The sequence below is a fragment of the Platalea leucorodia genome, assembly GCF_965183815.1.
Source record: "Platalea leucorodia genome assembly, chromosome: 4".
Taxonomy (NCBI): Eukaryota; Metazoa; Chordata; class Aves; order Pelecaniformes; family Threskiornithidae; genus Platalea; species Platalea leucorodia.
The window spans coordinates 6,511,354-6,529,114 of record NC_138826.1 but is presented as its reverse complement, the minus strand read 5'-3'; the positions used below and the strand labels follow the sequence as shown (position 1 = coordinate 6,529,114).

The following is a 17,761-nucleotide window of genomic DNA, read 5'->3' as shown; positions in this document are numbered from 1 at the left end:
GAGGTGGGTGAATGTTCATCAGCAGAAGTATTCAAAGAAAGGATACAAAAGGAAACATAAGGGCCAGAGCCTCTCAGTGCCTGTATTAGAGCAGCCACGGGTACTTGAGGCTAGGATGAAATCAGAAAGAAATGGAACAAAACTGGCACCATAGAAATTAAGTTTAATTTGTGAATAAAATAATAATTTGTTCTACATTTCATCATTTTTTGGACCCTGGGAAACAGAGAAATGCTTAAGGCTAAGGAAATTATTGTTGGGGAAAAACAGCAGACTGCTTAATAAGTTTTTCCTTTGATGACACTTAGTCAAAACGAAGTGATACTGCAGGCAGTCATTAGAGCTCTCTTCATAGTTTGCTCCACTGCCTTTGAAAGTTTACATTTACACATCCAGCAAGTTCAGTGGAACTGGATTAGACCACACAGAGGAGAGTTTCTGGATTAGACCACACATGCTCACTTGGAGGAGAGTTTCTGGATAATTCTTGAGCTTTTGAGCTGAAAGCATTTGGGAAGGGAGACAAGTATTTGAGCCTTTGGTCAAAAACATCTGGTTTGGCATAAAGGTGATAGGATTCCAGGTGCCAAATACTTCACACTCTGAAATTCATATATTGATTTTATTTTTATGTTAATTTTAGCAGAACTCTGAAGTCCCAGAAATAGAATCTCTTTCAGCAATACCTTTGATTTAATCTTGTTTCTGAAAACACAAAATGAAATACAAAGATCCCTATTAGGGTTATAGAGCTAGGTTCTGATTAAATGAATCTTGACTTCAGATGTATTCCCTTTGCAAAAAAAAAAAAATTTGCTTGATTTTAAATAACAAAGTTATCCACACTAACACTCAAAGCAAGGGAGGGCATATTGAATTCCACTGGTATTCAGGGATGCCTTGAGATGTTTCCATTCCCTTTCTTTAGCGCAGCTTTAGAAATACCTGAAGCGTTTTGTTGCACAGCATGCTTTGCTGAATAAGGATGTGATTGCTCACGATTCTTTGTTGGAGAGGAGCGCGTTGCTGAAAGAGGATGTAATTCTCTGCTGATTCTGAATGCAGACCTCTCAGCTGTCTTCTTGAGAAAAGACAGTGTCATGTCAGGTCAAGTGATGGCGAACATGTCTTCTCAAGGGAACTACCTTCCTGTAGTGCTTCCTTGAACACAGAGCCTGTGATGGGACATGGCTGTACCATATCTGCCTTGATACTCGGTGACCTCAAGCTGCAGATGCAGGACAGCTTGTTTCAGATGAGCCGTCTGCCGTCTGAGGAGGTTCCAGTCGTGGGGGCAGAGGACACGGCACGGAGCTAGGGATGTGTAAGGAATACGCATAGCTGTGGGGCTGTACAAGGCAAGGGACAACCGTGCAAGTCTCGTGCTCTGTGCATGAGTCCTGATAGAGAGAATAGCGTCAGTTCTGTGCATAGTTTTCACTGTCAGCCCCCGTTCAACAAGGGACACTTAACCAGGAGAGAACTTAAAAAGCCTTAAATGCATGGAGTAGAACTGATAACATTAAGGCAATAACAACGTAATTTGTAAGGCAAATATAACTCTGCCCGATAGCATATATGAATTAGTTACATGCCCTGATTTCAAGGTGGGTTTTGTATAATGGAATGCAACACAGCACACTCTTGAATTGTGGTGGCTCACTGGTGGATCCCAGGAGCTCCTGGAGCTCTACCTTAAGGCCATGGAAATTAAAGAAGTCCCAGAAGCTTTCACAGGATTATTCCTGCAGTAATTATTATATAAAAGAGAAACCTAAAAGAGGGAGACTGTGCACATATCTCTACCTTGGTCCCACTTTCTTGTTCAAAGTCACAGAAAACTTATTTAGAATCATGAGCCGAAAGCTATGTAAAACCATAGTTCTCATTATTTATTTAATCTGAAGGCTTTTGCTGTATTGTTTTTTATGATCACCTACAACCTCATTCTCCATATGTACTTTGTGAGGACAACTGGAGCTCAAGCCATCCGGAATGAAGTCTCTAAGCATCATATCTTGGACATTTGCTAGTCCCAGAGGTTTTAGTGGGTCTACTGGAATTATTGACTATGCAGCTAAACAGCTTAAAGTTTGACATTTATTGTTTGTATAGCAATCAAAAGTGTCTAATTGTATTTACAGATGAATGACAAGACTAAGTGCCTTGACATGAGTATTTTGCATTCTTGATTAGCAATGATTTAAATGAAAAATAAGATATAAAAGAGTGCATACTGTTAACGACCTCAAAGATAAAGTTAGCATCTCTGGTGTTAGTTCACAACCATTTGCTGTGCATCAGCCTCTGTGTTGGTGAGTAGCTACAGATGGACCCTAGGAATCACACGTAGCTCAGCCAGTCCACAGCTCTTCTTTCACTCTAACATCTCAGAAAATTCCTGTTCCTTTCAGCTCTTCCAATAATCCTTATCATCGTGCACACACCTCTTCCTCATCTCCTCTCTATCCCTCTGACAAATCGTCAGTACGTATTCGTCTGGCTGATGCACCCTGATTTTCAGCCTATCTGACCCTGAACACCACTCTTAGATTCTTAATTTTTCAGCCTGTCATTTGGTGACACAGCCCTCACTTTCTCCTTTTTTTCCCTTCTGCTGGTACCTTTGTCCTTATCTTCAACTACCTTGAAGTATCTATTTCTTTTAAGCATTTCATTTACCCCTTGGTTTTCTGATGTCAAGAAAAATGGATGGAAAATTGTCAAGAAGAGCCTCTGTCTCCATTGTGCAAAAAAAGTTCCAAAGCATCCTTCTCACAAAACCCCAATGCAGCAAACCAAGCAAACAACCAAAGCCCTCTGAAGACATGAATAGCAGCAGGACGTCCAACGACACAGAGAAAAAAAACAGAATTAGCAAAAAATAACTAAAATTAATGAGGTTAGCTGCTGCCCATGCTCCTGCAAAACTGATCTCTGGAGGTGTAGATCATATTGTCCTCAAAAGGTAGCAAAGAAAAAGGAACAAAAAATTCTTCTACTTCTAGAAAAAAATTGATTTTTCAGCGTTTAAGGGTAAAGAGAGAGATTTTGGGAGAAGGAGGTTTTGAGAAGTTCCAATATTAAAGTGACCGAAAAATGGTATTGAGCAACGTACTATGTTTCACGAGCAGATTTCTTTAGAAGAGAGTTGGAAAAGACATCAGCTGCAGGTTGTTTCTTGAGTTCCCACTTGCACAAATTCAACTGTGATTAAAAAGAAAAGGAAAAAAAAAAAAGGAGGAACAGCACATATTGCACCTTCTGTGACAAAGTGACACTGCGGCAACACAAAAATGTGCGGCTGGCATTGCAATCTTGCCAACTTTGGCCATCTAGTGGCATCTTTTTCACTACGAAAAATAAAAAATAAACAATTACTAGCCATCTCTATTTGGAGGAGAAACAAACCCCCCAAACAGTGCATGTACGTCAAGTAACGTGACGGGAGCTACATGATTCTGGCCATCTTATGAATGCTGCGGCACAGAAAAACGCTCCGGGTGTTTCAAAGCTCTGCAGCCTGGTGTGCTCCGGGGCAAACGCAGAGCGTTCTTGGACACAGATGTGCCAGCCTGGGTGGCTTTGCCAAGCGCAAGCGACGGCTTGGGGGCAGGCTGGAGGACAGGCTGCATTAGGCAGGACTTGGTGCCTTACGGTGCTATTGAGGGATGGAGCAGCAACACAGTGGTTACAGCGAGAGGGCTGTCACTGTTGCATTTTCCCATTTAAGAGGTAACTTTGGAGCAGAAATGACTATGGTGAAAGAAATCAGCTGGATCTAGTGGCGGGTCCTGCAGCATTCCTGCACCCGGAGATCTGACAGGAGCCCTCTGCGTGCGGAGGTGACTTCAGGTGCCGCAGTCGCAGACTGCCAAGCAGCCCCGGCTCCCCCGCAGCCGTTCAGCCCAGGCAGACGGGCCTCTCCCACCCCCGCGGCCTGCTTTCCGTCCGGGCCGCGTCACTCACAGCCAGCGAGGCAGCACCCGCCTCCCCAGGCGGGGGTGGCTGTTCTGGGGCTGCCCGGAGGCACCCCGGGGCGGGCGGCACACCAGACACCCCGGCCCGCGGCCGGAGACGGCGGGAGGCGGCAGGCGCCGCGCTGAGGGGCCCGGCCCGGGGCAGGGCGGCCGCCGCGGCCCAGCGCAGGCCCGCCGAGCGGTGGCGGGCGTGGCCGGCCCCGGAACTGCCGTTCCCGAGCCGCGGGGCCCCGGCGGACCCCGGCGGCACGGACCGGGCGGCGCTTCCTGCGCGGCGGCGGCCGTGGCGGTGCTGGGCAGGGCCGCGGGACGCTCGGCCGTCGGCTGCCGGCGCTCGGGTGGCCCCGCCGGGTCCGGCGCTCCCCGGCCTCGCCATGCAGCGCTTCACGGTGAACATCAAGCTGCCGGCGCGGACCCTGACGGGCGCCCTCAGCGCGCCGAACAGGGGGGCGGCGGACTGGTGAGGGGCCGGGCCGCGGGAGAGCGGGGACGGTCTGCCGGGCTCGGGGAGGGGCGGCTGAGGGGGCCCGGGCCTCCCCCTCGCCTCTCCCCAGCCGCGGGTTGAGCTTCGCGGCTGGGTGCCTGGGGAAGGCGGCGGGCCGTGCCCCACGCTGCCCGCCCCGGGTCTGCCTCCTCCCGCCCGCCGCCAGCCCTGGGGGCCGCGCTTTCAGCCGGGGCGTTCATGGAGTCCCGCGTCCGGGGGCCGAGGCTCAGCCAGCGCCGGCCGCTGCCGGGGGTGCAGTAAAGCGGTGGTAGGGATCCCTTTGGAGAGCTGGCTGTGGCCTCCTGCGAGGGAATCGTTACCAGCCGTCTTGGCCAGGGTGGTCACCGCAAATACTCGGGTCCTTTTTTTGTTTCTGGAAAGGAGCATGTTATGCTGTTGTGTCCCAGGCAAGCCTCCTTCTGCTGGGCACCGTGCAAGCTGCTGACGTCCCCGTCCTCTCCCCTTTCCTAGCTGGAGAGGCTGGCAGAGCAGGCAGGGAGCTCTGTGGAGTTGCCACTGTTCAGCTCTCAAGCAAGAACAAAGCCATGGTCACAGAAGAACATGGGCCAGTCCCTTCTGGCAATGACATTTGCTTCTTTGGGCAGAGGTCTCGTTGGTGCAACAAACTGTAGAGATCAGAGCAGCTTCTTCTGGTTTCTTTTTCTCTTATTTTTTTGAGAGTTGATGTACAAAGCCAGTAGGTATATTGGGTTTTGTACTTATTTTTCTGAGCAGTGACTTCGCCCAGCTGTGCTGAAAAGCATTAACCTAATACTGCTGAATCTTAGGGAGTGAAAACAAAACGAAGTAGCTGAGCCAAGTGATTTTTGAAAACTGTGGCCTTTATGTTTGTCAGCTTGCAAAGCAATGAACATTGAAGTTCTTTGAAGTTCTTAGTTTGAAACTTTGTTTTTCTCCTTTGACTGTTTCCACTTGCTGGTGTTTGCTATAGCTTTATAATTGTCATTGGTGGCCTCCTTAACCTCTCCTGAAGTCAGACAGGCTTCAGCAGATTTTCACTGTTACTGTAATCATTGTTCACATGCTCCTTTTTTGTCTCAAAAAAAAAAAAAAAAAAGAAGATGCAATTAATTATATAATTGTAATATATTGCTTACCTGCGTGCTTATATATAAAATTTGGGAATGCTCTTCATGAATTCCGATGTGATGTCTTAAATTTACAGAAGAGGATTTTTATAGGTGGATACCAAGAAGTGCTTTGCGGTGGCTTAGGGTTCTATGAGCAAATGGCTCAGCAGACAGTGCAGCAGTGGCATTTTATAATGCTTTTGAGTTTTATATTATTAAATAGTTTCTACTGTTTGATGTTTTTGTCTAGTAGGATGCACTCAACTTACAAAAAAAAGCCTCGTTCTTGATGTGAAGTGCTGTTTGTTCTTTTTTGCTTGTTTGATGATGATATATGCTTTCCTAGGGGCTGGCAAGGTTTGATTGCATATGGATGTCATTCTGTTGTGCTGATAGTTGATGCCAATACTGCTCAGACTTTACAGGTTTTGGAAAGACACAAAGCTAGCGTTGTCAAGGTGAGACATACATGTTTTAAGGTACATTACTTGATTCTGGTGTATTTATTATTTTTCTAAATTGCTGTAAATATTGACATTATATTGCACTTAATTTTTACATAAAATCTATTGTAAAATAGCCGTATTTTACATGGTGTCTTTTACAGCTAAATCAAACCATACACGCTGAAATTTGAGCTGAGGTTGACGGTATACCTTTATAAAAGGTACAAAATATAGAGAAGATATAGAGAGAATGTATAGAATATATAGAAACATTTGGTAGTGTTATAGAACATAGAAATGTTTCTAAGAAAGCTCTTAACATGACAGAATTTAAAATGAATGTTACAAAATATCAAATGAATCTCTTTTTTGATGCCCTTGCTGATCTTTCCCATTGTGGGGGTAGCCAGTGCACCATTCGACTAGAAAGCTACTTTTAAGTTATTACTCCTGTTCTTACTTGTATAAAAGGAACAATAACAGACAAAACTGAACATTTATTTTGGCGATAAAAAATGGCTAAAATTTAAACTTAAGCGTAGGGTACCTGTACTTTCCTTTGAAGGTCCTTGACTTGAAATTGCAGAGAGTTTGACTTTGGGTCAAGTGTGAAACGGGATGTATTTCTTTGATACATCATTTCTTTGACTGTGGAGAATGACAGATTAAGTCAGGGTTTAGAGGAATGTTTGGCTGGCAGATGTAATGTTTGATAGTCCTTGGCTCAAATGTTGTATTAGAAGGTAGTCAGTAATTTATGAAGAAAAATAGATTTTTAGATAGAGGGATTTTGGTGTTTTCTGTAGTAAAAGAAAATGTTTGAATGTGCCTTCTGGAAATTGCACACTATTTTCTCCCATGTGTGATTTTCTTTAAATAGACCATCTTCATGTAGATACACTAATACTCTATCAGATATGGCCGCTCTGGTATTTTTATATTAAACACAATTATTTTGTCTTTGGGTTTGATAATTTACTGACTCCTGAGCCATCATGTTCTGATGATGTCTTTCTGCACACAAAAGAGCTTCAAATTTTTGGTGAGTGGTTTTGAAATTCCAATATATTCAGTAGTTACACAGGTGGTGGTGTTTCTATATCTTTGTATAGTACAATGTATTTCTGTGCTACAGGGTCCAATTAGTGCGCTTTTTTATAATAATAAACTGTTCAAATCCTGGGTGAAGATACTGGGTAGGGCAAAACTGATACAGATCCATACAAGATCTTGGTTAAGAGCCATACAGATAATGACATTGTAGCTTTTAAAAATGGTTGTAAGGTTCAGGAATTAGTTTTGCTTGATTAGAGAGAATTTTGAAACTGACTGGCAAAAAGGAATGTAGAAGGGTTAGGTTTCAAAAGAGAGAGTTTATGGCATATCTTGAGACTTGTGTGCTGTGACATGTTTAAAAATAATGCTAAAATGTCACAAAGAACCGAAAACTGATTTCTGCCAGCATGTCGGTCTCTTCTCCCAAGTAACAAGCAATAGGACCAGAGGAAATGGCCTCAAGCTGCGCGAGGGGAGGTTTAGGTTGGATATTAGGAAAAACTTCTTCACTGAAAGGGTAGTCAGGCCCTGGCCCAGGCTGCCCGGGGAAGTGGTTGAGTCCCCATCCCTGGGGGTATTTAAAAGACGGGTGGACGTGGTGCTTAGGGCCATGGTTTAGTGGTGGACTTGGCAGTGCTGGGTTAACGGTTGGACTTGATGATCTTAAAGGTCTTTTCCAATCTTAACGATTCTATGACTCTATGTCTGTATAGCTGCCCAAATCTTTCACTGAATTTTGAGGATTGTCAGGGTTTCCCAAACGTTGCTGTCAGCTTAGAGCGTGTGCTGCTGATCTGAATAATCTCTCTGGAGACAAACGTCAGGCAACTTACCTGACTCTAAGTAAGGAGAGGTTATTTCTCAGCTATCTCAGAGCAAAGGTATGTACACGACAGCAACCACGGAGTAAGTGGCACTCTGTGAATCAATACCTTTGCTTGCCTTTTGGCAACTTGTTTGGGTAAGCATACCCTTAGCCTTAGTTGTCTTCAGGCCACCCTTTAAAATGAACAAATCATTTCCAATATCTATAATTGTGTAAAAAATAGAAAATGTAAGTGGTACGGAGGTAGCAGCTATAATGATGACTGCTTTAAAATTTCCACTTAGCTTAGGTAATAAGTTGTAGCAAAATTAGTTTTTGATCCATGTAGTGATAGCATTTTAATGTGCTTCAGTTACGTTCACTAGCTTTGAGAAGTAACGTTATTTCAATAGGAAACCAAATGCTGAAGTCCAAATAGTTTTTATATAATTTATGAGATAATTTTTCAAAACCACTCTCTAGTGCTTTATTAACAGAAATAGACCATAAGAAAATGACTAATTGATGAGGAGGAAGAATGAAGAGAAATTCTGTTCTGCTTTAACAAGTAGACATTAGATGAGAAATTATGATGAGGCCATGACCATTGCAGATACCTTTATGTGCATTTGTAAGAAACTTTCTTCAATTCCTAACTGACTTTTTTTGTTTGTAAATGCTAAGAGCGTAAATAAGCTGGAGGGGATCTGTAAGAAGTCTGCTGTGTGTGCCTGACTCAAACTCTTTGTAGTAGAGGTTCACACCAGCAACTCAGTCTACAGGGGATCTCCTTTCCCAAAACCCATGCTTCAGATCTGAAAAAATTCAAAACACACCACTACCTGCAATAAAATAGCAAAGAGAAAAGTGATTGTTTCATAATCCTTCTGCAGTCTGTTTAACTATTTTTCTTTAAATACTTCCTGGCCTTTGGCTGTCATAACTGTGTCTGGAATAGGTCATGGTTTCACTGAGAATTGATCCGTGCGTTCATATGGTGTTTGTGGGAGACTGATAACTTTGTGTGGAGTGGATTGTATCTGACTTTTTTTTCGTACCTTTATAAAGAGTACTTGAAAGAGTACTTTTACGAAATGAAATGTAATTAAAGGAACAATTTTTTGATCCTTCAAAAAATAGGAGCATTGAAATTACATTTGTGTCTGCTCTGATATGTTAATAAACAGTGATAATAAGGTTCTTTAAATCAGGTGAGATAAATTGTGAAAATTGAAAAAAAAACCCAAACTTCACCTCTGATTCCTGTTTCTGACCAATGCTGATATATTTTCAAGTCAGGGTAAGGAGGCAGTGACCAATACAGTAAGAAAATAATTACTTTTAGCAGAGGATCAGGTCATGTGTGGGGACTTTGTTGGAGGAGTGCGACTACAATGAGAAAAGAGGGCTTACAGTGTTAGAGAGCCTCATGAGCTCTGGTTGAGACTGATTGTGTAAGTTCTCCTTTTTGTTGTTCATAACTTGGTGACAGCTCGTCCTGTGGGAAATGATGCTTTCCAGACTTGGAATTTGCTTCAAAGTATTACATTTTTAACTGAGGAAGAAACAGCTTTGCAGGTTTCTATAATTACTTTTTTTTAATAGCTACATAGCTACATGCAGGTAATTTTTTTGAACAGCAGGGAAGCAGGAATTGCGGCACTGAAATTTGCAGGTAGAGGAGAGTCTCCCAAGAATTCTTTGTTATTCTGGTAGAAACACTTTGGGTTTATAGCTAGAGCTCTTTGAAGATTGCTTGCTGTGCCTGTGTAATGTTTGTTTAATTTATTCAGCTAGGCTTTTGAGATGCATCCTGGTCGCACCTCTGAGAGGGGTAGCACAAAGGTGGCTACAGTCCTCTGAATGCTGTTATAAATCTAATTCATGTTACAAAGTTAGCGGTGCCTAATGATAATTCGATTTTTTTAATGTCATGCTTTCAATATCTGCAAAAAGTGTTGTGTTTGGCCTCAGGCTTTCTGTCAGGTACTGTGGCAGCACACAGCTGGTTAGCTACAGCAACATTTTTGTACTACGTAAACTCCCATTAGCTTAGCATTAAGATTTCTTTATTCTGTTAGTGTCTTCAGTCTCTCAGTGACAGAAGTTCACCTTTAAAGCAGGTAGCAAAACAAGTCCATATTAAATAGATAAGGAAGGAGTCAGTGTTATCTCCTTATAATCTCAGAAGACTTGTAGACGGAATGGTTCAAATTTCAAGAGACATAGTTTTCATAAGTATTGCCAACTTGCAAGCCCATGCAGCTTGAAATCCCAAACCAGAAGGTGGTATGTGGAAATGAGTGGTGGCGACATGCTGAAAAGGACCAAAAAGATAGCAAATGTCAGCAATAGCTTGACATGAGACAACATATAGATGAAAGACTAACCTTCCTTCCTCCCCAATACCATAATATATTTGACAGATGAGGAAAATGACGTGTTTTAGAGTGTGTGTAAAAGTTAGATGGTAAATTTTCAACTTTCATTTGTTTGGAAATCAGTGGGTATAGGTTTGTAGATGCCCACAGAACCTTAAACGTTGCCGTTTAGTTTCTTCTAAATATTTGAGTAAACTTTTTATATACATAGCGTATATTTATGGATAGTTGTAGTTGCCTTCAGGAACAAGGATTGTTGATTTATGTAATTTAAAAATAGCAACCATGCAGTCATGCAGCACAGGTGCAAATTTAAGGTATGTTGCAAAACTGATGGTAGCTTATAGTTATGCTTACACAGATGCTATTAACGTTTACTATTACTATGCTCTTTTGTTGAGTTGTTTATTACTGGTTTATCCATCTGAAAAATATGAAGTATGGCGTCTTTGGTATATATGTTTACCTCCTTTGACTTTTTTCATCTGTATCTTCAGGTTAAGTGGGCTAAAGAAAATTACCATCACAATATTGGCTCTCCATATTCTTTACGTTTAGCTTCTGCTGATGTTACTGGAAAAATAATTGTATGGGATGTGGCAACAGGAACAGCTCGTTGCGAAATACAAGAACATGCGAAACCAATTCAAGGTAATGATAGTGCATGATGTTTGTATGGAAGTTATTTTATGGAGGGTTGTGTACAAATCCATCACTTAGGTTTTGCAAACTATGCTCAGTTCTGCCACTGAATTTTACTGTTGGGATTACTAACCTTCTCTATGTTTGTCTACTCATTTTCCGTATAAATATAAGACTTACCCTCTCCCAGAGGGATGCTGTGAGATTTAATTCATTATGGTAATATTTTCCAATATCTTCTGAAAAAAAGTTACCATCTATTTTAATTAATGTTATCGATTGAAATAATAATATTTACAGTGTCGAGTACATCTTCCTGCTTTTGAATTGGGGATCTAGTGCAGTTTGCATTGCACCTGAATGTTAAAGTCATGCATAGTGGTGTAGTACTTTAACAGTATTACATTACTGTAAGTTAAGAGTTTTGTGCATATATACTTTGACAATTATTTAGATAGTTCATTGTATAGCTACTTCTGGTCAAATATACTAGCACGACAACATATGTTTGCAATGTAACTAGAGAGAGAAGGTTTTTTTGAGCATCTGTGCAGTTGTCTGATTCATAAGGGCAGAGAGGCTTTTCTATGCATTGATAGCAATAGTAAGATGTGAAAAGTGAAATGAAGAAAGGACAAGATATTGTGTAAATTGTAGCACAGAAGACAGTTGTACATAAGGTCAGTTTTGGACATAGCTGGAGTTAGCTGTAGGAAGTCTTGAAACTGAGTATGTCACGTTTGAATTAGGTTTCAAGTGTAATTAAGTGGATGTAAATGGTAAGGATTAACACAAACAGTCAAGAGAAAGAGGAAATTTTGAGATGGTATAAATAACTGGTTCTGGCTTTCATTTGAGAAGACAGTTTAGCGGTGGCGTTTGCTACTTTTGTTTCTGTTCTGTGGGTGGTAGCCCAGTACAGCTGGGAAGGTCTGGAAAATACCCAATAAACTCTACCTGAACAGTTGTGGGCAGCTGGATGTTTGAAGATTCTTTATCCCATTACTAGAAAAAAAAAAAAAACAAACATTATCTCATTCAGGGCTTTCACAGGTCTCTGGGGGAAGTAAAAAACAAAAGCAAAAACCAACCAACAAACCAACCAACCAAAATCCCACAGAAAGAACCCAAACAAACAAACAAAAAGCCTGGAAAAAGGAGCTATGGATTTATGATGTTGTAAGCTATGGAAGATTTATGCTTGCTTGTGCTAGAGGCAGAAATGTCTAGAAGCCTGGCATAGAGGTCAGTACTATCTTAATTGGTCTGATGAAGGATAGAGAACAGAAAATGTAGCCACTGGCCAGGTATAACACCATTAAGAGAATGTATTGGAAAGGAATAATAGCGTCTTTTTCCTTCCTTCTTTTTGTGCTCATCTTTTAGTAAGGTGTCATCCATCAAATGCTCCCTTTCGTTAGTTAGCATCTTGTACTTCATCAGTGAAAAAGTTAAGGTAGTGGGTATAACTCAGAAAAGGGGATCAAAAGATCTAGACTTCATTCCTTGTTGCATCACACACCCAATATCATTTTTCTATTGCTTTAATTGGTGCAGTTTGTTGTTGATAGTAGTACTCTCCTGCTATTGTAAAACTTGTTTTTTTCATTCTAATCACTTGTGGTAGGCACTTTTCTGTGTATCGGAACCACTCCTAACAGAGCTGACCGGGAGCTGGCTGGAGCACTGGAATCTGGTTAGCTTTGTGGCTGCGCTACTATGGCTGGTCTGCTTCCAGTACCTGAGCTGATGCTGGGAGCCGACTGCTTCCAGCATCCGACGGGTGCTTTCAGAATTAGCTGGGAGAGAGAGCTCTGCAAGTACAGCAGCCTCTACATGCTCTGCTGCATGTTCTGCATTTCTGTTTATTGCTACTGCTGTCCACACTGGCAATATGTCTACAAATTATTTCTGAAGTAAAATTTAGAACGCCCCACCCCAGCCGAGAAACTACCATAATGAGTTTCTAAGAATAATTTATAATTTATTTGGACTATTTTAAAAACTTGTAATGAGGCTTGTGTTATATCTGGTTTTTATTTTGAATTCTATTATATGAAAACCCACTTATGAAATTAGCTTGTGTGGGTTTTGTTATTATTCTGTTCTTATAAATCCTGTGAAAGTAGATACAATATTGTAAGTCTGACAGTGGGACACTGAAAATTTATTCTATTGACTGCAGTTAATTTTATTAGTTTTATTTCTTTTTTTGTGTGTGTTTTATAAATTGCATTTTATTTACTCCTGACACCAGTTCACTGACTGTTTGGTGGAGTTTTGACCATGCCATTTGAAGTTTTCTCCAGGTTTTCAGACCTAGTGAAGGCTTTCCAATCTGCTGGGCAAGAAAAACAGTTAATAAGCAACAGAATTAAAATTCTGTTCTGTCCTCAGTCCCTGATTTGATTCAGCAATAACCTCTAACAAAAGCAGTTTCTTTTCCTTTGCATCTGTTTCTGAGGCTTCTGGCTGTCTTATACAAGTCTGTAGAAAATGGTGCAAATACAGAGACTGAGCAGAGAGTGACCTGCTGGTTCTCTGGGTGTTATCTGCAAGAGCTCTGTAGGATAACAGCTGGAGCCTCACTGTTTCAATGAGGAGAAAAGTGGTGCTTCCATGTGAGGCACTCTTCTTTATTTGATCCAAAGTCTGCATTCACCTGGGGAAGGAGTTAACCATTCGTTAACTTACAGTGTAACTGATTAGGACACACATGGCTGCATTTTTTTTTTCTCTGAAACTCAATGAGAAGCACTTAGCAGCTCTGAAAAAGCTGAATTGATAAAACAGAAGAATGGCTGAGGAAGGAAGTTGTTTCGACATCTTATGAACATGCTGTCACGACACATTATGAACATGACATTGTATGAACATGCTGTAGAGAAGCTGTGACTTGGTGAGGTTGTGCAGTGAGTGGTAGGAGCTGGACAGGGGGGGACTTCATTGCCTGCCTGACCCATTCTCTTCTCTGAAACACTGCCCCATGGAGCATGTAGGTAGCTCTAATACAGCTCCTTTCTAGTAACTGAGGTGGCTCTCTGTTCTTATTGACAGAAAACATAGTCTTTTGTGTCTGTTTTTTCTTGAATGTTTAAATGGTGCCTGGCTGTGATGACTGGCAGCCATACCTCTTCAGATTGACCTTAGCATTTGAGTACTGTACTTGTATTCTTGGTTGTGTGTTACAGTCAGTTTCATTTTACTCTTAAACTTAAGACTCTCTGTTAAAAAGCATTTGAAGTGGAGAAGGCATTTGTTTCCAGGTCCAACGCTGATACAATCTCAAATTTGGGATGGTGTATGGTTCATGGTGTCATCGCAGATGTTAGTTGGGATGTTGTATGGTTCTTTTCATTTTGGCTCTGCACTGGCTCTGTACAATACAATATGTTGTTTCAGGTAGGAATTCACTGGATGAAAAGATCTGACTTCTTCAGATCGGATGTGGGTTGTGTGCATGTGTGTGGACGTGTGTAACCCAGTGTATTGCTGCTTGTTAAAAACATAAATTCAGGCCGTAAAAGGAACTTATTTTTTAGAATTATGAAATAGAAACATCTTGTCACTTACAAGTCACTATTAATTTCTTTAAAGATGAGGTATTACAGAAGAAAAATAGTTTTAAAATAGAACAAACTTTTTTTGACAATTAATTTCACTGTTTGTTGTTCCCTCTTTCTTTTGACAGACATGCAGTGGTTGTGGAATCAAGATGCTTCCAGGGATTTACTGCTTGCTGTTCATCCACCTAACTATATTGTACTGTGGAATGCAGACACAGGCACCAAGCTTTGGAAGAAAAGTTACGCTGAAAATATTCTGTCTTTTTCGTTTGACCCCTTTGATCCATCACGCTTAGCTTGTAAGTTTGCATGTATCAAATAGTGTGACATGAATGTGGGTGACCAGGAAAAAAGTTAAACTAAGATGTTAATATTGAGATTAAAGTAATGGATTGGAGAGAATAATGTCATTAATACCAAGAAGAAGTCTAAGAACAAAGACGGGGAGTCTCTGGTCAATGTGGAATCTTCTAAAATAAGATGCCATTGTGTGAGGGGAGGGGAAAAGTAGGCATGAGTAGAGAAGTTAGAGATCTGCAAATAAATATTTGGGGCTTTATAAAGAAGGTGGAAGGCACATAGATAGGGAGCTGGAGGAAGCCAAGTAGAGAGCACTGTTGAACTGACATAAAAAGCTATAAAACGATGGGTGCTGAGGGAGAAACCAGTGAGATGAGTAGACCAAGAATAAACGGTATTTTCAACAGAAAGGAATTTTTTTTAAAGGAATAGAGTGTGAGCATCAGTTTCAGAAGCAATTCCAGTGTCCAGGGGGATGTAGTGCAGATTTATTGACATTTTACCAGAAGGAAACTAAGAGAAATAAGAGAGTCACCATTTTATTCTTTAATTTAGCTTGATTGCTCCTGATCTATAATGAGACAGTTTCCAGGCTTTGTGCTTGTCTTTTTTTTTTTATCTGCCATACCATTCAACCAAACAAAAAGAACTTTTTTTTTGTATAAACATGTAGTAAAATCTTAGCTACATCTTTACAGCTTAGCTGAATCTTTATGCTGCAACATAAATAATGTGAGTTAACGATTCTTTGAGCCATGCTTTGCATGAGAACAAAAAATGGTGATATAGCCAATGTGGGCAACCCTGCCTTCTGTTTGCATTGTGAAGCTTAAAGAAAAATAGTTGATGAGAGAGAATAACTCTTGTACTGAAGAAACAAGAGGTTTCTCCCAGTAATCCCCACAGTATTTTTTTAGTATAGACTTAATTTTGAAAAATTGAGTTTTGTGGATATAATTAATTGTAATGGACCATCTGCAGCTCTTTCAGTAGAAGGTGACTGTTGTCTAGAATTGTGGGTTTTCTACCTCATACAGTATTACTAAAGTTAGTAGCACTTCTCCCCACCAAAATTTCACTAAAATGGAACACCACAATCAAGTTGCACATTGTATTTTGCTATTATAAAAAATTGTTTTTCTTGGTACAGTGCTCACCAGTGAAGGAATAGTGTTCATCTCCGACTTCTCTCCTTCGAAAGCTCCTGCCAGCTCAGGGAAGAAAGTTTACATCTCTAGTCCGCATTCCAGTCCTTCCCACAACAAGCTGGCTGCTGCTACGGGGGCCAAAAAGGCCCTTGATAAAGTAAAAATCTTAATCAGTAATGAAAAACCAAGGTAGGTTGCAAATATTTCTTCTTAGATAATGTTTTGTGTACCTGTATATTTTATAAATATAATTAGATTAAAGCCTGTGAGATAATTAGTTTTAAAAAGGAAAATTCATTGGGGTAGGCAGATGATTGGGTGTCCTATATGAGGACATTATGTAAGGATATAACACTGACAGTCATTCATCCAGTTCTGTTCATAAAAACAGCCATATCATCCCAGCATATTTTACAGAAGTTAATGACATAATGTTCTCCCTTCGCTAACAGATTTTCATGCAGGTGTAAATTCAGAAACATCTTTCTTAGGGGGAAAAAAAAAGATGAAAATGGGCTAACGTAATTCATTTCAATTGTGGAGTGAGAAGGGATATAATAAGAGAATAAAAATTCTGTAAGTACTGATACCTGAGAAGAGTTGTCATTCTGATACTGTATGTGATACTGCAGCAGGAAGCATTTTGTAAGTTAATAGTGTATAAATAAAATTAGAATTTATACATTTGACTGTTTTCTGACCTTTTAAAACTAAAGGTGTTGCATATTGGGTTTTTTTATTAGAAATTCTCTAAACCACTTTCTTTTGTGTGGTGTAATTCTTTTTTTCCTTTTGTACATTCTATTTGAGTAATGAAAGTATTCCTCGAGCATCTAGCCAATTTGAGAACAAACTGATCAGACTTTATTATCAATTAGCACTTGACACCAAAATTTAGTGCAGATGTGAAATTTATACTCTGTTTTAATACGGTGTTTAAATTGCAAACTGGGGAGAAGACTCGATGATACTTCCTCTGGTAATCATTTAAGAAATTGTGATTTTTTTTTTTTTGTATGAAGTTAAAAGGCATGATCTTGTCATTTTGTGTTCTGTAATGCCTAATTTGTGCCGCATCGGACAGAACACCTGGTTTGCAAATACTAAGGCAGTACGTATGCTGCTGCAGCCTTGTGTATGCTCTGTAATTACAGCAACTCAGCAAAGATACCATCTTTTGTGCATTCTTCTGATTACATTTTAAGTTATATATGAATATTGCTAAGGATATGGTAAGTCGTCTTTCTCCCTCCTTTTCCATCCAGAAACCCTGAAAAAGAGTAGAATGGGAAAAGGGGAAGAAAAAATTGTAGCAGCAATTCTTTACCTGGTTTTCTATTAGTTTAGGGAAACTTTTGAGGGAAGAAGAGCAGGAGATTGTCAGGAAAGTGACTGCAGAGAAAAGGTGAATAATACTCCTGAAGCAAGGAGTGAGATGCAAGAGGAGTGTAAAGGGGGTTTAGTGTGTGGTAGAATGAGGAGATTAAAACCAAACAAAACCCCTCAGAGGGATGATACATTAAATCAGTTAAGAGACCTTCAAACCTGAGCACAGTATGAGGATGTTTTTCTTCAATGTGACTTAAATACAGTTCATTGGATTGCAGGTACCTAAATGAACTTCTTTACCTTGCAGCCAATCTCCTATTGACAATCAACAAAATGACAAACATTCCTGTTCTTTGCTACTTTCTTTGAGTTTGAAGACTGATATTCTTGATAGGCTAGTTCTGTTCATTTCAAAATAAAGTAATATGCATAATAACATAAAAATTGAAGTAAGCAGTATGTTTAAGGGTAATTTCCCATGCATACCAGTAAATGTCATAGCAGCTCGCACTGTTCATAATGGAATTGCTTTG

At 40.5% G+C, this 17,761-nt stretch overlaps 1 protein-coding gene across 2 annotated transcripts in view; it reads left to right on the top strand.

The window, feature by feature from the left end:
- Nucleotides 1–4,267: 4,267 nt before the first annotated feature.
- The window catches only part of WDR11 (WD repeat domain 11), a 47,443-nt gene continuing 33,949 nt past the window's right edge, over nt 4,268–17,761 (top strand). For both annotated transcript variants that reach the window (XM_082309688.1, XM_082309689.1), the window contains exons 1-5: nt 4,268–4,440; nt 5,902–6,013; nt 10,741–10,894; nt 14,577–14,750; nt 15,902–16,088. In XM_082309688.1, coding sequence (XP_082165814.1) covers nt 4,355–4,440; nt 5,902–6,013; nt 10,741–10,894; nt 14,577–14,750; nt 15,902–16,088 — 713 coding nt within the window. In that variant the 5' untranslated portion in view covers nt 4,268–4,354. The remainder of the gene's footprint in view (nt 4,441–5,901; nt 6,014–10,740; nt 10,895–14,576; nt 14,751–15,901; nt 16,089–17,761) is intronic.